The sequence below is a fragment of the Hippocampus guttulatus genome, chromosome 23 (assembly GCF_054856545.1).
Source record: "Hippocampus guttulatus isolate MCC_2025c chromosome 23, RoL_Hgut_1.0, whole genome shotgun sequence".
NCBI classification, from domain to species: domain Eukaryota; kingdom Metazoa; phylum Chordata; class Actinopteri; order Syngnathiformes; family Syngnathidae; genus Hippocampus; species Hippocampus guttulatus.
The window spans coordinates 4,851,598-4,870,380 of NC_141283.1; the positions used below are offsets into that span (position 1 = coordinate 4,851,598).

The window sequence follows — 18,783 nt, forward strand, 5'->3', positions numbered from 1 at the left end:
AGTCAGCGAAAGGGCGAGAACTCCCGCTCCGGGGCCAATTTGATCATGTGACACCTCATTTGCATACTGCTTTGTAGAAACGCGGTGCCAGCTTGTGAGTCAGCAGAAAGGCCACCAGTCAATTTTTGGGGTTCAGAATTCACACATAAGCAATTTAGGCAACAGGAGGCTTTTTAAATGGGGAGAATGAGGCAAGAGGTGGCGGACTCAAGTCACGAATTCAAGGTCTTTGGATTGTTTTTGTTCGTCCTGTATGCCGCTGTAGTTTACTGAGCGGGTCATACATCAAGTTGGCCACTGTCGGGCCTCATTCTTGGCAAGGCATCTCTCGTTCCTTGAAACCTGTCTAAGAAAAGCTGTCAGTCTTGTGTGTCCTCAAAGGGCACCGTCACTATGTGGCGGCACTGATACAAGCTGCAAAAACTCAGTGCCTATTAAAAGGACGATAAAAAAAAGAAGAAATTAACCGCCCATTTCCCCGCTTGCTTGTCACAAGGCACAACCTTTCTTCCCGGATTGCAAAAAAGTGCTTCAAATTACGGAAATATCATTAGAGTCTGTTTAACAGCTCGTAAATGTAGGCCTGACATGATGCAATGCACAATTAACAAATTACCCACATTCGGCAAGAAGAGATGATGTAATGACAGGATGTTGGCTGTCAGCCCTCTGCATTCACACAAACACACGCCTGCGCATTACATGTGGCAAAAGTACACATGCCTCCTTCACTGAAATAAAAGCATTAGAAAGTACAACTACGCATCAAATATAGGGAGGGACTGTACGTTAAAAGTCAACAGAAAATTGCACTTCAGTACAGGCACCTCAACAGTTCATTACTTCCCGCCAATGAAAAAAAAAGGAATGCAAATATTTAAATAGTATGTTTACGTTCACAGAAGGAGGAGCTGAGGAGAGTGAGGAGGAAGGGGCCTGAGGGTATGGTGTGGAGCCTAAATTTGACGCTAAAAACCGCAAATAAGAACTGTGGCGTCTAGGTGTGCTGTGATTGGCTAAGAGGATCACCTCATAACATCAGGTCGGCACGCTGACGTCAGCTGGTTTGCCGCCATAGTCAAAAGAGGCTCAGGTGGTGGGGGCGATATGAATATTTTTACATCCATCCATCCATCTTTGGCTCAAATATCGCATTTGTACAAATAATTGATTTAATATAATGACCTATGTTGCAGCTCATTATTTTATATCCTTTAACTAAATTACTTACGCCAATGCAAGTGGCTGTAATTCCAGTCGCCAGTTCAATTTAATTTTTCAATGTAATTTTTGTTCATTTTGCTCATAGTTTTATCAAGTGAATCTCCCTTGCATCTGTCTATCTACCTACCAGCGATCTGTCATCGTATCTAGCTCTTTTTATCGCTTTAAAAATACACTTCAGGAAATTATCTGTCACCGCTGTCGCCCTTTCAGCGGTGATTTTAGCAACGCAAAAGATCCACGCTGATTGGCCGATGGGCGGCGTCTCGACTGTAGCGTACGAGCAAAAACAGTGGCAAGCAAACAGCCAGTTTGCCAAGTAATGCGTCAGCTGTCCGAAAGACACACTGCTGCATTTCTACTTCATGTCATGATCAATGTAGGTCACGTTTCATCACGGTGAGATGACAACAGCCTGTAGCGTTAAAATAGATCATGAACAGTGATCGAAGGCAAGTGACTATTTTATAATGCTCCGCTGAGGAATCTGTTTCGTTTTGTCAACGTAATCAGAAGGTAAGAGACACTATGTTTGTATGTCCACCTAAATGTCATTTACGGCCCCTATAGTTAAGTTATTGGACTTGTATAATTCTTGTTTTGCTCTAAAAATATAATTCTAGTATGGTATTGATCTAAACTGCAGTAGTCCCTTTTATTCTTGGAAAGGCGCAGAGTACTTGCGATGCATCTGAGGGGCAATTTGCTTTAACGCTATCCGTTGTACATGCATACATCTTACAATTCAAGGACGTGTACAGGTAGAACTATGAAAAATATGGATGTTTACACCATCCCCAATCTGCGCGCTACTAGTACGACTTGCGAAGCACTCGAGGTTAAATACCGTAGTACCTTTTTTCCCTCGTCACGAATGTACTAGTGGCAGATCAGCTGTCAAGTAGTGCACTGTTTTCCTTAGCGACTAGTAGTAACATTTTTCTACTTTTGGGACTCTTTCTTTCCTACTAGTGACGACAAAGAGTCTACATTACTAGTACATCGATCTAGTGCTGGATATCAGGGACATCCAAACTTGAATGTAAGACACTTATGAGGTCGTGGTGTAGCGAGTGTGCCTATTAGTGCATACTAGTAGATCACAAGTGACACTAATAGTGGAAAAAAATGTAGTGAGGGCAAAGAGTGTATTAGTACAAGGACCTTAAAGTTAAGATGGATATCAAATACATGAAAGGACTATAAATGCTCGAACATGTATTTTCAATTTGAGTGTCAGCACCCAATTCATGAAAAAAAAACGAAGGAAATGGTTTGCTTTTGTTTTCACTTCCCATGTGACATCAGTTTGCTTCATTTTCACGACAACTATTCAGTATTATGAGCACAATTGGCTTCACTTGTTTTATGCTAGAATAAATAATAATCCACTGGTGAAAGGACACTTTGATCCTCTCCTATTTCATCTATAACTGCTTCAGACAAAGTGTATGCAGGAAAGTGGTGAAGATTGCATGACTGTCTGTGTCCTATGTGCTGTGTTGTATTATTTTTTGTTATTTTGACTCCAAGATGGCGCCGCGAGAGTGGCTGCCTTTCCAGCAGTTCCTATATTTTATTGTTCTACTTCTTCCTTTCATAACTTTGCTGCTGCGAATTGGGAATTTCTCCAATGCGAGACGAATAAAGGGTTCTTATCTTATCTTATCTTAATTGTACATAAAGTTATCCCATATTTACGGTACTCCTATATCACTACAGAGCATTTATTCAGCAATAGTGGCCTTGCAAGGTTTCACTGAGAGAGACGGTGAAGAATAATGTTGAAGGGAGGGGGTGGGTGGGGGGGGGGTAGCCGGTTCCCAAGCTTGGACGAGATAAGTCATCAAGGAGCAGCGATGCCAACGGAAGATGGAGCTTGTTAGGCTCCACAGCTGTGTAAAACATCTCCCACTCTACCAAGCACACAGGAGTGCATCATTATTTTATATTCTTTGGATTGAAGACTTGGCCCTCAAGAGCGGAGGAGGAGGGAAAGGGAGTTGTCGATGGCGTTAATTATTCTTATTTTTTCAGTTCCAAAGTCAAAGCGCTGTCGCTTCTCAGAAAAACGAAAGAGCTCGAGTGGCGGCTGCAAGCCGGGATGAATCGAGCCTTTAAAAATAGCTGCAGTCCGCAGATGAACAATTTTCAGTTTGCACTAAACATTGTGCTGCGTTCAAAATCAATTGTTGTCAACTCAGCCGGCCGAGGCAAATGAAGTGACTGAATCGGAGTCGTGCTCTTGCGCAACACCATCCTCAGCTTTCAACACACAAAATGAAACCCATCTTCATCCGATGTGCGTTAGCACATCTGCCTCACAGTTCTATGATTCTGGGTTCAAATCTCAGCATTCCTCTGTGGCGTTTCTTGTCTTCTTGCGTGTGCTTGTGTGTTTTTATTTCGAACGTCAAGAAGGTAACATATCGCCATCGTAGATGCTAACAATCAATGTGACATGCTGTAATTACACTCACTTCTCTGACACCCATGTCACTCACCAGGCTAGTCGCTGCTTTTTGAAGCCATAAACACTCAAAGGTACAGCTACTACACCCTAATGACGACAAACACGATGGAAAATGGTTACGTACAATCCATCCCTTTAAGTCTTTGGGACCACTTTTGGGGAAGGCCCTTTTCCATTCCACGGTCCATAAAATCCCTCTTGCAATTTTGTGGGGCAAAAGAAGCCAATCAAACACTTTTAAAGATGAATAAAAGTTTATAAACGTACTCCCAAAATATTGTCAAGTCATGCCTGAAATGTATTTGTCACTATTCAACGTCCTTCTCCCACTTCCTATTATTCACGATGCAACCACATTATTAGTTTGTATGACATCACTTTTTAACCACACAACCTTTTTTTGAACGCGGGTGTCAGGAAAAGGCTTTGACAAGTTTCCCGCACTTTCAGGGACGGGCACACACAAAGGCGTTCTTATTTCCTTGGAACCAGAAGGTATCTGAGAAGAGATTTTTAGAATTCCCGCTCTCAAGTGCGACCAATCACGCTTCTTCAGATGTTGTCTATATTTAAAGGAGACATACATATCATGCAAAACACTTTAAATGTTTCCAACTGTTAAAAAAAAAAGTATAATGTGTCCTTTTTTTGCTTGTGTTCTGCCTGTCCCCACCAGACCCGTCAGACCATGAACTACGTGGGCCAGTTGGCGGGTCAGGTGTTGGTGCAGGTCAAGGAGCTGTACCGAGGCCTCAACCCGGCCACGCTGTCGGGCTGCATCGACGTCATCGTGGTGCGGCAGCCCGACGGCTCCTTGCACTGCTCGCCCTTCCACGTCCGCTTCGGCAAGATGGGAGTCCTCCGCTCGCGAGAGAAAGTGGTAAGCAAATGATGAGGCACGCAAAGAAAAACACGCCGAGAAGTTTTAAAATACAGATGTGTATATATATATTTTACAGGTGGACATGGAGATTAATGGAGAGCCAGTGGATCTACATATGAAGCTCGGAGACAACGGGGAGGCCTTCTTTGTCCAGGAAATGGAAAATAACCAGGTACAGGAAATTAGAGTGGCTGCTGTTCACTGTACTATGTAACCCTCACTGCAAGCGATGCTGACTCAGCACAAGGCTCGAATCAACCGCCATTCACTCCATGAACTGTGCCGTCTTTTCACAAAGAAAGCATCAGAGTCAAAGGAACAAACAAAACTGACCGAGATGACACAATTACTTCTTGCTAACTTATACAGAAAAACCTAATGGCTACCTTATAGATATTTTTTAATATCAGGTGTCAAGGTAAGATGAGACTTGTTTAACTAGGGCATGGCATTTAACTCATTCAAGCCCAGCCATTTTCACTGGAGCAAGCCCCTCAATCCCAGCGTTTTACTGGATTTTGACTAATTTTGCAAGGCCCGCAGAATATTTGGTTCTAATGCTATATAAACGTGGAGCCTACCAAAATAAAGTTTGGACTCTCTTCTTTCAGCAGAAAAAAAATTATATATTTTTCCATTCTCCAGCAATCGGCATTATAAAATGTCAAAGTTTCATGAAAATGGCGATTCGTGGGCAAAAAGCGGGAGAAAAAGAGCTTTTTGTAAAAGCACGCATTTCAAGCACGTGAGGCACCACTGCCACCTACTGGTCGCTTTTTAAAATGAATTACAATGCAAACGGCTTATTCTCATTCACTGATTGCATCAGACCCTCCTCCTCTCTATGGCGCAAAAAAAAGACTTTGACGTACAAGTACGTCCTTGGTAGGCGGGGCCTAATTTTAAAAAGACGTCTTGTGGAATGAAAGAGTTAATAGAGCAAGTGTTGCAGCTCCGAAAAAAGGAGAGCTGTGGTGTTGGTTTTTTAAAACATACACTTTATTTATGCTTTAAACAGTCTCGAAAAACACAGACACGTCTACGTCCGACTACTTTGCCTTCTCTTCTGTCGTTCGACTCGAGAGGCGTTCAAAGACCGCCTCCGAAAAACGGAAATTAATGATCGCTTCAATTACACTAAGGAAAGCGAACATAATGCACCAAAACTGAAAATCAAGCGAGGAAATCATAAAATAAATTATATGGGGCCGTTTGTGAACATACAACAAAGGAATGAATTACAAACAATTCTGAAACAGTCCAGTCTCCTACACAAGGGCGACCTTAGGAGGTTTTTACGGTCTTCAATTGGCTGTAGTTTGCAGGGGTATCAAACTGCAACGCAGACTCGTAAGAGTTGTTTACCTACTTTGCCTCCCTCACAAATGCATTAGCGACCCCAAAATAGCAGGAAAAAAAATGGTTAAAATGTCAAAGCTGCGAACTAATTTCAAACACACTCGCCTGCATCACAAACACTCTGACGCGCAGTCCCAAATATTTTACACATAGTCGGTTTGGGGAAATCAGGTCACGCCGCATATGTGTGTGGACTTGGCACGGCCGCCAGGAATTTCCGTTTTTCCTTTTAGAGTTGGACCACGTTCCTCCGTTTCCCAGAAAGCGTTTACTTATACTCAAGGAGCAGTAAGGCCATAAATCTTTTGCGATCCCCTGATTTTAATGACCCCCGCTAAACGATTTGTACACATTTGAAGATATTTGCCGAAAACGTGCGAAGGCTGACAACAGTATGATCAGTTGCAGAAGTGTAGCATTGAACTATTTTTCCACCATTTTCAGATTTTTTGGGGGGGGGGGGTGGCTTGGCTGAAAGTGTGCCGCCCATCTCCCCTCCCCCACCCGATGAGCGAGAAAGCATAACTGAGCAAAAAGTGCAACGTGAGAGCCAGCGTGTCGACAAGGGTTCCGCTCTGGCGTGGAGACTTACGAGCGCCTCGTTGTTGCGGCGTGGAAAAGCCGCCAGAGGCTTTCAGCGGATATATTTGGGCGGCTCAAACATGTAGTTACGATATGTATATAGGCGCAAGAAAAGTGCTCGACAAAGCATTGTAGAGGTGTTTGATTGACAAGTTAACATTTGAGCGGTAGGTGATTCCATACATTCAGCGGACATGCACTGGAGTGACGACAAAACAGCTTGATTTTTCACAATTTTGTATGGAGCACTTGACGGTTTTGTGTTTAATCATTCAAAATTTGGCCTGGTTCTGAGCAACCTTCTTCTCTACGGCGTGTCATGTGTACATTTGTTTTCAGTGTAAAAGGGATGGAAAGTCTTCGGAGAATGTTGGAAGCCAATCACAACTCAAGTTCGTGGAACACATAAAAGAAGAGGCAGTTTACCGATTTCTTGGAAAGCGGAATTTTTTTTGTGTGTGCGCGTCGGCCCTTTGGGGGTTGTGGGTGGGGTGTATGAGGACTTCCCATGCACGTGACAGAATGTGCCGCCAAAATACATAAATAAGCTATAAACTACCGAGACGGAGGAACGTCATCAACAAGGGAAGACTGTGATTTATTTCAGGCGGACAAGTGTTAGGTTTCCGGCTTGAGAAAAGCAGAGCAGGAAAGTAGGAGGTTACTCCCCCTACCCCCTTCTACTCTCTCCATGTTGTTTGCTTTCGAAAAACGTGACTATGGTTACACGCACCACGACATCATCAGTCGTCGACCTCGCTTGCTGTCTTGTGCCAGGAGATATAGACACACAATATGGAGCTACAGTAAAAGTTCCTGGAAAGGGCTCTACTTTCACGGAGCCAACTGCTTTTTTTCCCAGCTGCTTTTTATAGTTCAGATTGTACTCGGAAACATTAGGAAAAGAAGGAACACCTTTGCTCATCACGCCAACGGCCATAAATATGCATACAAAAACTAGATAAAATGCAAAACCACAATTTGTAGGGTTTTTTTTTCATGCTGAGATGTTGTCATGGAATTCTCAGCATTTCCAGATTTCTAACTTTTGATGACAAATGGCGAGTGTATGGCAGCGCAAGACATATATATATATGTTCAGCGATGGTTGTTTTAAAGTGCTCTATAAATACAGTTGAGTTGATAAAGCTAATGTAGCAGTCGACGACAGACTCATAAAGAGATGGTCAAGTTAACCCGTTGTCTTCATGCTAAACTCACGTCTCAAGGGATAGGAGGACGTCCTGTGTTCATAATGTTTTAAAGATCAACTGTCACGTGTAAATAACCTTTAATTAAACAATCTACCGTTCGATTTACTGGACTGTGACTTCCTGTTTCCACAAAACAGCGGCGCTATCAATACTAAGCTAGCATTAGCACTGCAAAGAAGCCAATGTTAGCCGTGGTTGATAAGCTGGTAGCATGACTCTGTCATGTTACAATAACCATTAATGGTTTTAAATTTTATTTTTGGGAATCTACAATGAATTCAATGTCTAAAAGAATTCATAAACTTGCCTTTTGAGCAGAAATGTTGCTAATTCCGCGTTGCTTCTGAATAGTCTCACTTTCTTGAGGAGCATTTGCTCTGCTTCTGTTTACAAGCTAATCTTTTATCCAGTCGTTAGCAAACAAGAGATGGTCATCTTTTCACCCCCACCGTTGAATATTCCAGCATAGTTTCAGCAGAGCTCCTGAAGCAAGCTTAAGCTAATAGCTCAGCACATCGCTTCAAGGTTTTGCTGGTAAACCTTCATGTGCACAGGAAATGATTGACACCTCGTCTGTTATGCCTTTTGTCTCTGATTGGTTGCATGCAATGAATTGATTTCACTAGGAAGTGGTTCCTTCCTACCTGGCCACCTCTCCCATCATGTCGGACGGTCTCGTTCTGATGAGCTCCTCGCTGATGGCGAAGAGCTCGGGGCCTCCCGTGCAGACCTTGGGCTCCACGGGGAGCAGCGGCGAGACCGGCACAACGGCGATGATGATCATGAAAAAACGAAGGAAGAGGAGGAGGAAAGCCCGGACAGACAGCCCGAAGAGGGAGGAGAGCGGCGACTACTCGGAGGACGAGGACATGTTCACTATTGACATCAGCTCTGATGAAGAAATGGAGAACAACAGGTGAGCAAGAGGAAAGTCAGCCATGCTTCCGACCCTTTTCGTAATACGGGAGTGCCGTCAGATACAGAATGGATTCACGGCATTTCCATTCCTTTCAATGGGGAAAGCAAGATTAAGATTAAGATTAAGACATCACTGTACAGTGTTTACAAGAGTGTGAAAGACGCTCGTCGGCAGCCAGTCACACGAAAATAAGTGGAATGTCACGCAGTAAACAATGGACGGCATGCAGTATTTGGCATGCGTAGTGAAAAAGTGGGGGTATGATACGTTTTTTTTTTACAATGGAATTTGTTATGCTTGGTAAAAACGAGGGCTATGCCCCACATGTAAGTATGAGTGCACATGACTCAGTCAGCTGGCAATACATCACTGAGGAAAGCCATATGGAAAACATCTGCACGTGACCGTTTCCTCGCGAAGCACACCGCCGAATTCAAAGCCTTGAAGTGTCTTGGCCAACGTGCCGTTCCGAAATTCGGCTTGTGTAAGGCCAGCCTTCCCAGCGGGGGCGCATCCAACATATTGTTGTAAAGAAAATTTGGGGGTTGAGTTCCCCTTTAAGGTTTAAGCGTGTCGAAAAATATTTACGTTTACATCCATCATCATCATCATCTAGGTCACATTTAATATGATATGTGCAAGATCGGCGTGAGGTCTAAATTTGGACTGGAGCGCTATCAAAGACAAGACTGGAGAATGTTTAACTCGACACGTCCGACCTCATTTTTTAGAGGGGACGACCCAGTGAAAGGCAATTTTGGGTGCCGTTAATGTTGCAAAGTTTACATGTCTCAACCTATATTTCCAATTTGCACAACCCAGAACGCTGCTACATGTGTGTTTCGTATTTTGAGTGCATGTCGGAGGGTTGCACGTTCCAACATGAGCTCCTTCCCAAAGTGTTGTCCCCCCTGAGCAGTTTAGTGAATTCCAGCCTGCAAAATCAATGAACAGAATAGCAGCAAATTGAAAACAAATGTGTTTTTTTCATTTTTAGGATGACATTTTTAGTATTATTTTGGTTTGAATAGAAAACCATTGACGAAAAATACTAACATGAGACAATATTTGGCATAATCAAATAAATATAAATAAATAAATAAATAAATAAAATAAAAGCATAATCATTAAATTACATCTTTAAAAAAAAATAAAAAATTCATCATCCAAAAAATGCACTGAGCCCACGCACCAACTTTGGCAATAACCAGTAAAAGTTTTTGAGAATTTTGACTGACAAGAACGCTTGAGCGGTAGCAAAATAGCAGCCAGCATGATCTAGTGACAAAACTTCTTTTTTTGTCTCGGTTATATTACTGACTGGTACATGTTTTGTGTTTCAGGCTCTCTTCCAGGGAAGCGGGAGTCGGGTCCACCAACATTTCTTTCAAACAATCTAGCGTTTACGCTCGCTTCGACAGCGACTGGAGTCCCCCCCAGAGGTGCCTAATTTGCTCAGACCTAAATTCAAAATGTGTGCGTTATTGTGTTGTAACGTCTTCCACTTCCGATTTCTCAGCCCTGGAAACTCATGTCCCGCTTCTCCCAAAAGGGATTCTGAGCTCATGATGAAGCCGTCCACCGCAGGCAATCAAGATTCAGCCATGCACTGGCCGTGGGGGGAATTGCCACAGGCTGCCACTGTAAGCAGCATTATTAACACTTTCCTCTACTCGTAAATGTTTCATGTCCTCGGGATGTAATGTACCGGTAACCTCCAACCTCCTCTCCAGCCATCCTTCCTTTCAACGAAAGCCGAGCCGCCGGCAATCGGTCCCGTGTCCATCCCGGTATCGCAGAGCACGCATTTCAGAGCCATTCCTCATCAGGTGTCCGAACGGCCGCCCCATGGCGAGGAGCCGGCCGTCTCCAAGGCGATGGAGACGGACTCTGTGACGTTGACGGATGGTGCGCCCTCCCATGTGACATCAGACTTGGAGGACGTGACGGTACGGCCCTTGGGAAAGACAGACTCCCCGTCCAAGAAAAAAGGTAATACGAAATATGAGTTTCATTTGGGCCGGCATGGTGGTCGCACGTCTGTGTCACAGTTCAGAGATGCCGGGTTCGATTCCGGCTCCGGCCTTCCTGTGTGGAGTTTGCATGTTCTCCCCATGTCTGTGTGGGTTTTCTCCGGGTACTCCAGTTTCCTCCCACATTTCAAAAACATGCGTGGCAGGTTAATGGAACACTCCAAACTGTCCCTAGGTGTGAGTGTGAGCATGAATGGTTGTTTATCTATGCATGCCCAGCGATTGGCTGGCAACCAATTCAGGGTGTACCCCGCCTGCTGTCCAAAGACAGCTGGGATAGGCTCCAGCATGTGACCCTTGTGAGGGTAAGTGGATTTGAACATGTATATTTTTTGGGGTATATTTTATATATACACACACACACATATACATTTTGTGTGTGTATATTTATCCATCCATCCATCCATTTTCCGAACCGCTTGATCCTCACTAGGGTCGCGGGGGGTGCTGGAGCCTATCCCAGCCATCTCCGGGCAGTAGGCGGGGGACACCCTGAATCAGTTGCCAGCCAATCGCAGGGCACACAGAGACGAACAACCATCCACGCCCACACTCACACCTAGGGACAATTTAGAGCGTCCAATCAGCCTGCCATGCATCTTTTTGGAATGTGGGAGGAAACCGGAGCACCCGGAGAAAACCCACGCAGGCCCGGGGAGAACATGCAAACTCCACACAGGGAGGCCGGAGCTGGAATCGAACCCGGTACCTCTGCACTGTGAAGCCGACGTGCTAACCACTGGACTACCGGGCCGCCTTGTGTATATTTATATGTACGGTATATATAAATATACACACACACAGTGTGTGTCTGTCTGGCAGAAATGCAGAAGAGTTCGCTCAATGACACCTTTTTAGAAATAGATTGACTTGGTTGTTTAATTTTACACAAGATGGGTGGATATACTGGACACACTTCAGATACCCAGCTATTTGCGCACGGGCCATTAAAAAGTCAGTGCGAATGCCTGAAATGAAAATGTGTGTTTTTGTAGATAAAAGGAGCCGCCATCTGGGCGCTGATGGAGTTTACTTGGATGATCTCACAGAACTGGAGCCTGAAGTGGCTGCCTTGTATTTCCCAAAGAGGTATAGCATGTGCTTCCTAAGACTGAAACCACCCTTTACAGTCGTTATCTCCCACTCCTTAGTCATCCAAAAAATACAACAGAATTGTTTGTCATGTGTTTTCTAATGTGAATTAATGTGATATTATACTTTATAAAAAGATAGAGTAATAAATTAATAGAATGTAATGAACTTGAACAGGTTTTGCCAAATTTCTGCTTCAATTCAGTGGACATTGTACCGCTCTTTCTGGCATGTCTGCTTCTGCAAGTGGGGGCAGTATGGTACAGATAAACTTTCTGAGCTCTTCAGTACATCAATTAAAATTAGTAGTTCTTTGCAGAGGACAAAGAAAATACCCTTGTGAGTTCTGTTACATTACGCATCTACACGAGTCACTCCACCGTCAAGTTAAAGCATAAATGTCAAATCTCAACGTGTTCACGGCAGGCCTTGGTCTATTTGCATAGGATAACTGGATTCATTTTGACGTGTGTTTTTTTTTTTTTGTCACAGTGACAGCGGCGCAACAGTTCGGAGCGTGTCGGACCCGATCCCCCGCAGCTCTAGCCTCTCCCCGCAGTCGCTGAGCTCCGGGGGAGACAGCGGCGTGGACGGCTTCAGTGACCCGATGGGCGACTCGCCCTCCATCGCCATCTCGCTTTGCGGCGGCCTCACCGACAACAAGGAGATCGGCAAAGGTAAGGAGGCTCACGCAGGATGGCCTCAGACGCCACAAAACAACTAACTGTCCACTTCCGTGTTTACGCTCACAGAGCAGTTCCATGCCAAGATCATCTCGTACCAGCAGTTTGTTCAGAACCCGTCGGTCATCGACGACCCCAACCTGGTGGTGAAAATCGGCTCCAAGTAAGACGCGGAATATGGGAAAATATTAGAAATCACAAATTAAATCACAGTCCACTCAAGTTACTGGAGAGGAGGGGGGTGGGGAAGTGGCAGTAAAACAAGCCAAAATCCCAATGTCATTGTTTGCGTAAAGGTATGGTTTAACAAAATGCAAGAGTTTAAAAATGCACTTAAGTCTTAAATACAGATTTTAACATTCCAACAGGGGTAGCTGCTCTAATTTTTGCAGGTTGGGCATTCTAGAGTACAGAAGCCTGAATAGAGAATACACTGGAACCTGCTGATATCTAATTTGAGTCACCAAAACACATGTTGCGTAACTACGACCCGGAATGGAACACAGAGTACTACTAAGTCAGCATGATAGGAAAGTGCGAAGCCATGTACTATGTATTTCATGAGCAAATTCCTTGTCGCGCTAGTTGCGTCTCTAATCATCCAGAGGGCAAGCCTTGCCTGTTGTAAATCTGGTTGTCAAGAACAGACTCGTTGAATCAAAATCGAATGATTGAAACTTGCTTCATGAGGTTTCCTCTAACTCCGCATTAGGGTGGGGTGAGTTCATTGGTCTGGATGTACCCCCTGATATTGGCTGGCGACCTGTCCACGCATGACCTCATGTGTAGGACCAACACTTTAGAAAACCACTTTTGTATCGGATCTCAATAAGCTCTGCAGGTGTACCTAATGAAGCGGCCAGGGAGAGTGTTCAACTGTCATGAGCTGAGGTTGTTTTTTTTTCTGAACTGATATAAATACGGGCGGCCCGGTAGTCCAGTGGTTAGCACGTCGGCTTCACAGTGCAGAGGTACCGGGTTCGATTCCAGCTCCGGCCTCCCTGTGTGGAGTTTGCATGTTCTCCCCGGGCCTGCGTGGGTTTTCTCCGGGTGCTCCGGTTTCCTCCCACATTCCAAAAACATGCGTGGCAGGTTGATTGGAAGCTCTAAATTGTCCCTAGGCGTGAGTGTGGGCGTGGATGGTTGTTCGTCTCTGTGTGCCCTGCGATTGGCTGGCAACTGATTCAGGGTGTCCCCCGCCTACTGCCCGAAGACGGCTGGGATAGGCTCCTGCACCCCCCGCGACCCTAGTGAGGATCAAGCGGTTCGGGAAATGGATGGATGGGATGGATGATATAAATACACCTGCGCTTTCCTTGCTCAGATACTATAACTGGAGCACTGCTGCCCCCATCATGCTGGCGATGCAGGCATTTCACAAGCCACTGCCAAAGGTAGGACACGTCTCACAGACACACTCACTACAAACGACGCACTTGCGTCCGTTCGCCTGAGCTCAATTTGTTTCTCGCTCGTACGTTACTGGCACATAATGTACAAGTTGAAGGTTACCTTACGTCAACTCTTCCTTCTGTCCCTCCTCCCTGTTCATTTACAACCACATTTATCCGTTAGTACACATGCCTGTCTATTATTTACTCCGCCTTCCAGTTCCTTCTGTGCCATGTCGCCGATCTGCTGGGCTACAGCTTTGTAACTTCATTTTCAGCATCATTATTTGTCACCACTATTATGATTTTTCTTTTTGGTCTGCTTTTGTTGTCTAAGTGGATTTTTTTTTGTTTGTTTTCCCCCTGCTGTTTTGTGTTTCTCGTGATCCACTCCAGGCCGCAGTGGAAAACATCATGAAGGAGAAGATGCCCAAGAAAGGTGGGAGGTGGTGGTTCTCCTGGAGAGGCCGCAACAGCAAATCGGTACGTTCGCATAGTAGTACTGCAGTACAGTTTAATTTGTTCCGCTCTAGTAATGCAAAGCATTTGTATCTCAAATCATCTTTCCCCATTGAAGTAAATTGAAATGCAACTAATCCGTTCTAGCAACCCCCCCCCCCCCAAATTACAATGTCCTTTTTTAGGAATATAGCACTCTGTAAGATTGTACTCTCTCTCTCTCTCTCTCTTTCACATCTAAAGAGAGATAGATAGATATAGTCATATACAATGTAAAGAATTACAACATTTGTGGATCAAGGTTAATTAAGAAGATTTGCACAATTACTCTCAGGAGTCACAGTAATTTTTCATAGGGGATCATCTCTTGTAGCATTTGGTCACATAAACGTCCGAGTGTCTCTCTTTTGCTAGGATTCTGTCTCGGAACGTGGGGCCTGCGGCTCGGCCGAAATTGGGCCGTTGTCTAGCCGGCAAAAAGAAGAGTCATCGTCCAGCGATGAAGATCGCAGGGTGGCCAAACAGAGCTCAGCCAGCATTCAGTCAGGGGCCGGAATGGCCGTGGGAGGCGTGTCGTACAAGAAGACGCTCAGACTCACCTCGGAGCAGCTAGTAAGACGTTTACTCACAAAACCATACCGTGTTCACCGCAAGATTACGATCCGTCTTAAGCGCCCTTTTTTAATTTTCAATCAATCTTTTTTTTTTTTTCTTTCTCAATGTTGTAGATTTGCCACGCTTTTATTTTGAAGTTGTTCCCGTCAGCGCATGGTAGTGTTGCGAATGTAGTTGGGGCTGGTTCATATCGTAAAACGTTGGATAGCTGCAGCCCTTAGTTGTGTCCCTTACACGTCCACGTTTGCCTTTCCTGTCAATGCAGGTGTCGCTGCAGCTGCAGGATGGCGCCAACGACGTGGTGTTCAGCGTGACCACTCAGTACCAGGGAACGTGTCGCTGCCAGGGAACCATCTACCTCTGGAACTGGGACGACAAGATCATCATTTCTGACATTGATGGAACCATCACAAGGTGTGTGCGCGCGTGCGCATGTGTGTGTGTGTGTGTGTGTGTGTGTGTGTGTGTGTGTGTGTGTGTGTGTGTGTGTGTGTGTGTGTGTGTGTGTGTGTGAGACCAAGTTTTGAAGGTAAATCGATGTTGGATTGCAGGTCGGACACACTGGGTCACATCCTGCCCACCTTGGGAAAAGACTGGACTCACCAGGGGATTGCACAGCTCTACCATAAAGTCAGCCAGTAAGCATTCTCACATTGATGCTCAGACATTTTGGCACCGTATGATAAAAATTGCTGCTCTAACATTCTCTCTTGTCTGGTCCCGCATCAGGAATGGCTACAAACTCTTGTACTGTTCGGCCCGAGCTATCGGCATGGCGGACATGACGCGGGGATACCTGCACTGGGTCAACGAGAGGGGCACCATGCTCCCCATGGGGCCCGTCCTGCTCAGCCCAAGCAGCCTCTTTTCCGCTCTGCACAGGTACGAAGAGCACCTTGCATGTATTTACTAGTAGGACATGTCAGTGTTACTAGTGTGACAAAACTGCGCACTCCTCGTACAAATAGACACTCAAACAGCTTTCCGCATGTACGTACGTTGCCAGGGAAGTGATCGAGAAGAAGCCGGAGAAGTTCAAGGTAGAATGTCTAAGTGATATCAGGAACCTCTTCTACCCCAACACGCAACCTTTCTATGCAGCCTTTGGCAACAGACCCACGGTAAATATACACACGATCGCGCCCGTTGGGTAGAATTTAGACTCCATTTTTATGGAAGTGTCGCAGATGAGATGGAGTCACTCCGGGAGGTGTACATGTATAAACTCACTCACTTTCAAAGCAGAGTTCCCCATGTTTGTATCTTACAAGCGCCACAGGACATAATGTTCTGCCGTAATTCAAGCACTGGATCTACGAAAAGAATCCAAGGATCAAAATGTCCCCTCTAAACTCAGAACAGTACAGCCGTGTCTTAAAATTGATAGCATCTTATGAACCTTTGGTCTCCGTTTGGATTGACAGGATGTCTTTTCCTACAAAGAAGTCGGGGTGCCACTGAACAGGATTTTCACGGTGAACCCCAAAGGGGAGCTGGTGCAGGAGCACGCAAAGACCAACATCTCATCGTGGGTCTGCTTTCCATCAGGCAAATCCTGATTATTTTTCCAAATAACTGTTAATGTGACTGTGCTGTCCCCTTGCAGGTACGTGCGCCTCGGGGAGGTGGTGGATCACGTTTTCCCCCTTAACATGAGAGCCTCATCCTCGGACTTCCCCTGCTCTGACACCTACAGCAACTTCACCTACTGGAGGGAGCAGCTCTCCCTGGTGGACCGGCAGGGAACCACACCCCCCTGCACTCCCATCCTCAGCAGCTGACCCGTAGTCGTGGTGGTGGTGGTGGTCACACAGAATGCACCAAATGGTACCTTCTTGGACTTTTTTAGCAAGCACAATGCATTGAAATGCACTTTGTGACTGAATAATTTATTCAAGGCAGCTTATTGATTTGAAGTGAGCCTTTTTTTTTAGTAGAGGAGCTAAACTTGGTGCCAAATATATACGGTACCTTTATTTTCTTACTCACATGCACACACATTAGTAGTTAGTATTAGTACATTATAGAACAGTCCATCACTTTTCTATAGTGCCTACTATTAGGATTTGCCAAAAAGCTGGAGTCTATTCTAGCTGACTTTGGTCAGGGAAAGCAGGCTAGACCCTGGTTACCAGTCCATCACAGGGCATATACCGCATAGACATCCATTCATCATGTCTTACTAATGACATTTTTTACACTCCTGTATGACCTTTCTGCACGACGACATGTGGCAAGACTACTGCTGCACATGTCGGGGCTCGTAGTCTGGTCTAGGAGATTGCTGGTGTGTGAGGCATGCATACGATTTAGTCCCAGCAATGTTTTTCGTGCAGCACAGTGGTTTCCTTGTAAGGTGCAATTGCAGACTAGTATGCCAAAAGTGGCTCTAGTATTAACAAAATGTTAAGTGTAACAAGAAAAAAATATAGATAAAAGGCAGGCGGCACGGTGGACAACTGGTTAGCACGTCCGCCTCACAGTGCAGAGGTGCAAGGTTCGATTCTGGCTCCGGGCTTCCTGTGTGGAGTTTGTATGTTCTCCCCGTGCCTGCGTGGGTTTTGTCCAGACACTCCACTGGTTAAAATTGACATTTAAATCAACATTGACACCAGATATGTGAATTAGCCATATTGTGATGTCACAAGTGGGAGAAATTCACAAGAAGAGTTGAGTTGAGCTCATTTCACACACTCACACTGGGCAGGCTGTCCAGAAACCCAACTGGTGTACCTCACAAAAGTGTGCACACTCCTCAATTTTCTGTAACTGTTTTATAATACCTTTATTTATAGGGACAACTTTATCATTGTCATTTCTTTGGTATTCAATGCATTTTACTGCACAAATATGTTATTTTCATTTTAATGTGTTTATTCTTCACCTAGGATTTAAATGATATGTCAAAATTTATTTGCCTGTAATTGCTATCAAAGGTCATGTGAAAGAAGTTACAAAGGGAATTTGACAGTATTTCTTATGATGGACTTCAGGTTTAGTGACAAACCAACTGTTTATCAGATTATCTATGACCTATAATCGCAGATGATGTGTATGTATATACAGTACTTTAATATGCTTCAAAATATTCATTATTCTTTCTATGAAAGAGCTTAAAGTTTGTCAAAAAAACATACATACATTGTGTCAACTGCCCTACCCTCACTGTTTAAAAGTTAAACAAAGTCAAATAAATGACGTTGGTTACTTGGAGCAGGAGCGTATTCAGTGTATTTCTTCAGATAAAGCTAATACATAATTGGAAGTTCCATTGACGGGCTTCTGTATGGTGTTGTTATAAGCCTTACAGATATTTGCACACAAATAGCAAAGACTAAAAATATAACAAATAAAAGGTAATTATATAAAGGTAATTAAATAAAGGTATTATATAATTACCTTATAAAAGGTAATTATTTTATTACCTTTTATTTGTATTCATTACTCCTGACGATATGTTACGTCTCTTGCCTCAGTGCACCTGTAATGTACTGTAACTGTACTATACTATCATCTTGTATAATTCTTATACTGCCCCCAGGTGGCTACGGCGTGTACAGCAGAAGGAGCACCACGATGATCACTAAGTGAGGCAAATTGACAATAACGATTTACTGTACTTACATTTTATTTAATTATGTCACTATTCTGCATAATTTTAGTAATATTTTGGAGTGGTATGTTTCAATGAAACATTTCTACTCATTTCAATGGGGAATAAAATTACAGTACTGTATTTGGGACTCGATTTCGGAAAAATACGATCTGAAATACAAACAATAATAATACGCGGACACAAATAAATACCAATCATAAGACTTAATTAATGAGTCTATAAAACATTCAAAGATTTTGT

General features: G+C 44.2%; 1 protein-coding gene across 2 annotated transcripts; it reads left to right on the forward strand.

Moving 5' to 3' along the window:
• The first annotated feature begins 1,554 nt into the window (after positions 1–1,554).
• On the forward strand, positions 1,555–18,140 carry LOC147185838 (phosphatidate phosphatase LPIN1-like). 2 transcript variants are annotated; one of them, XM_086104433.1, is made up of 19 exons: positions 1,555–1,740; positions 4,374–4,577; positions 4,657–4,752; positions 8,362–8,651; positions 9,998–10,096; positions 10,174–10,297; positions 10,388–10,646; positions 11,683–11,776; positions 12,272–12,456; positions 12,532–12,625; positions 13,787–13,856; positions 14,250–14,336; positions 14,727–14,924; positions 15,193–15,341; positions 15,479–15,565; positions 15,657–15,809; positions 15,934–16,048; positions 16,352–16,455; positions 16,534–18,140. In XM_086104433.1, the coding sequence occupies exons 2-19, from the start codon at positions 4,386–4,388 to the stop codon at positions 16,706–16,708; spliced, it is 2,571 nt and encodes an 856-aa protein (XP_085960559.1). In that variant the 5' UTR covers positions 1,555–1,740; positions 4,374–4,385; the 3' UTR covers positions 16,709–18,140. The 2 variants fall into 2 exon arrangements, with proteins under 2 accessions (XP_085960559.1, XP_085960560.1); XM_086104434.1 differs by having other exon boundaries at positions 10,484–10,646.
• Positions 18,141–18,783: the final 643 nt, after the last annotated feature.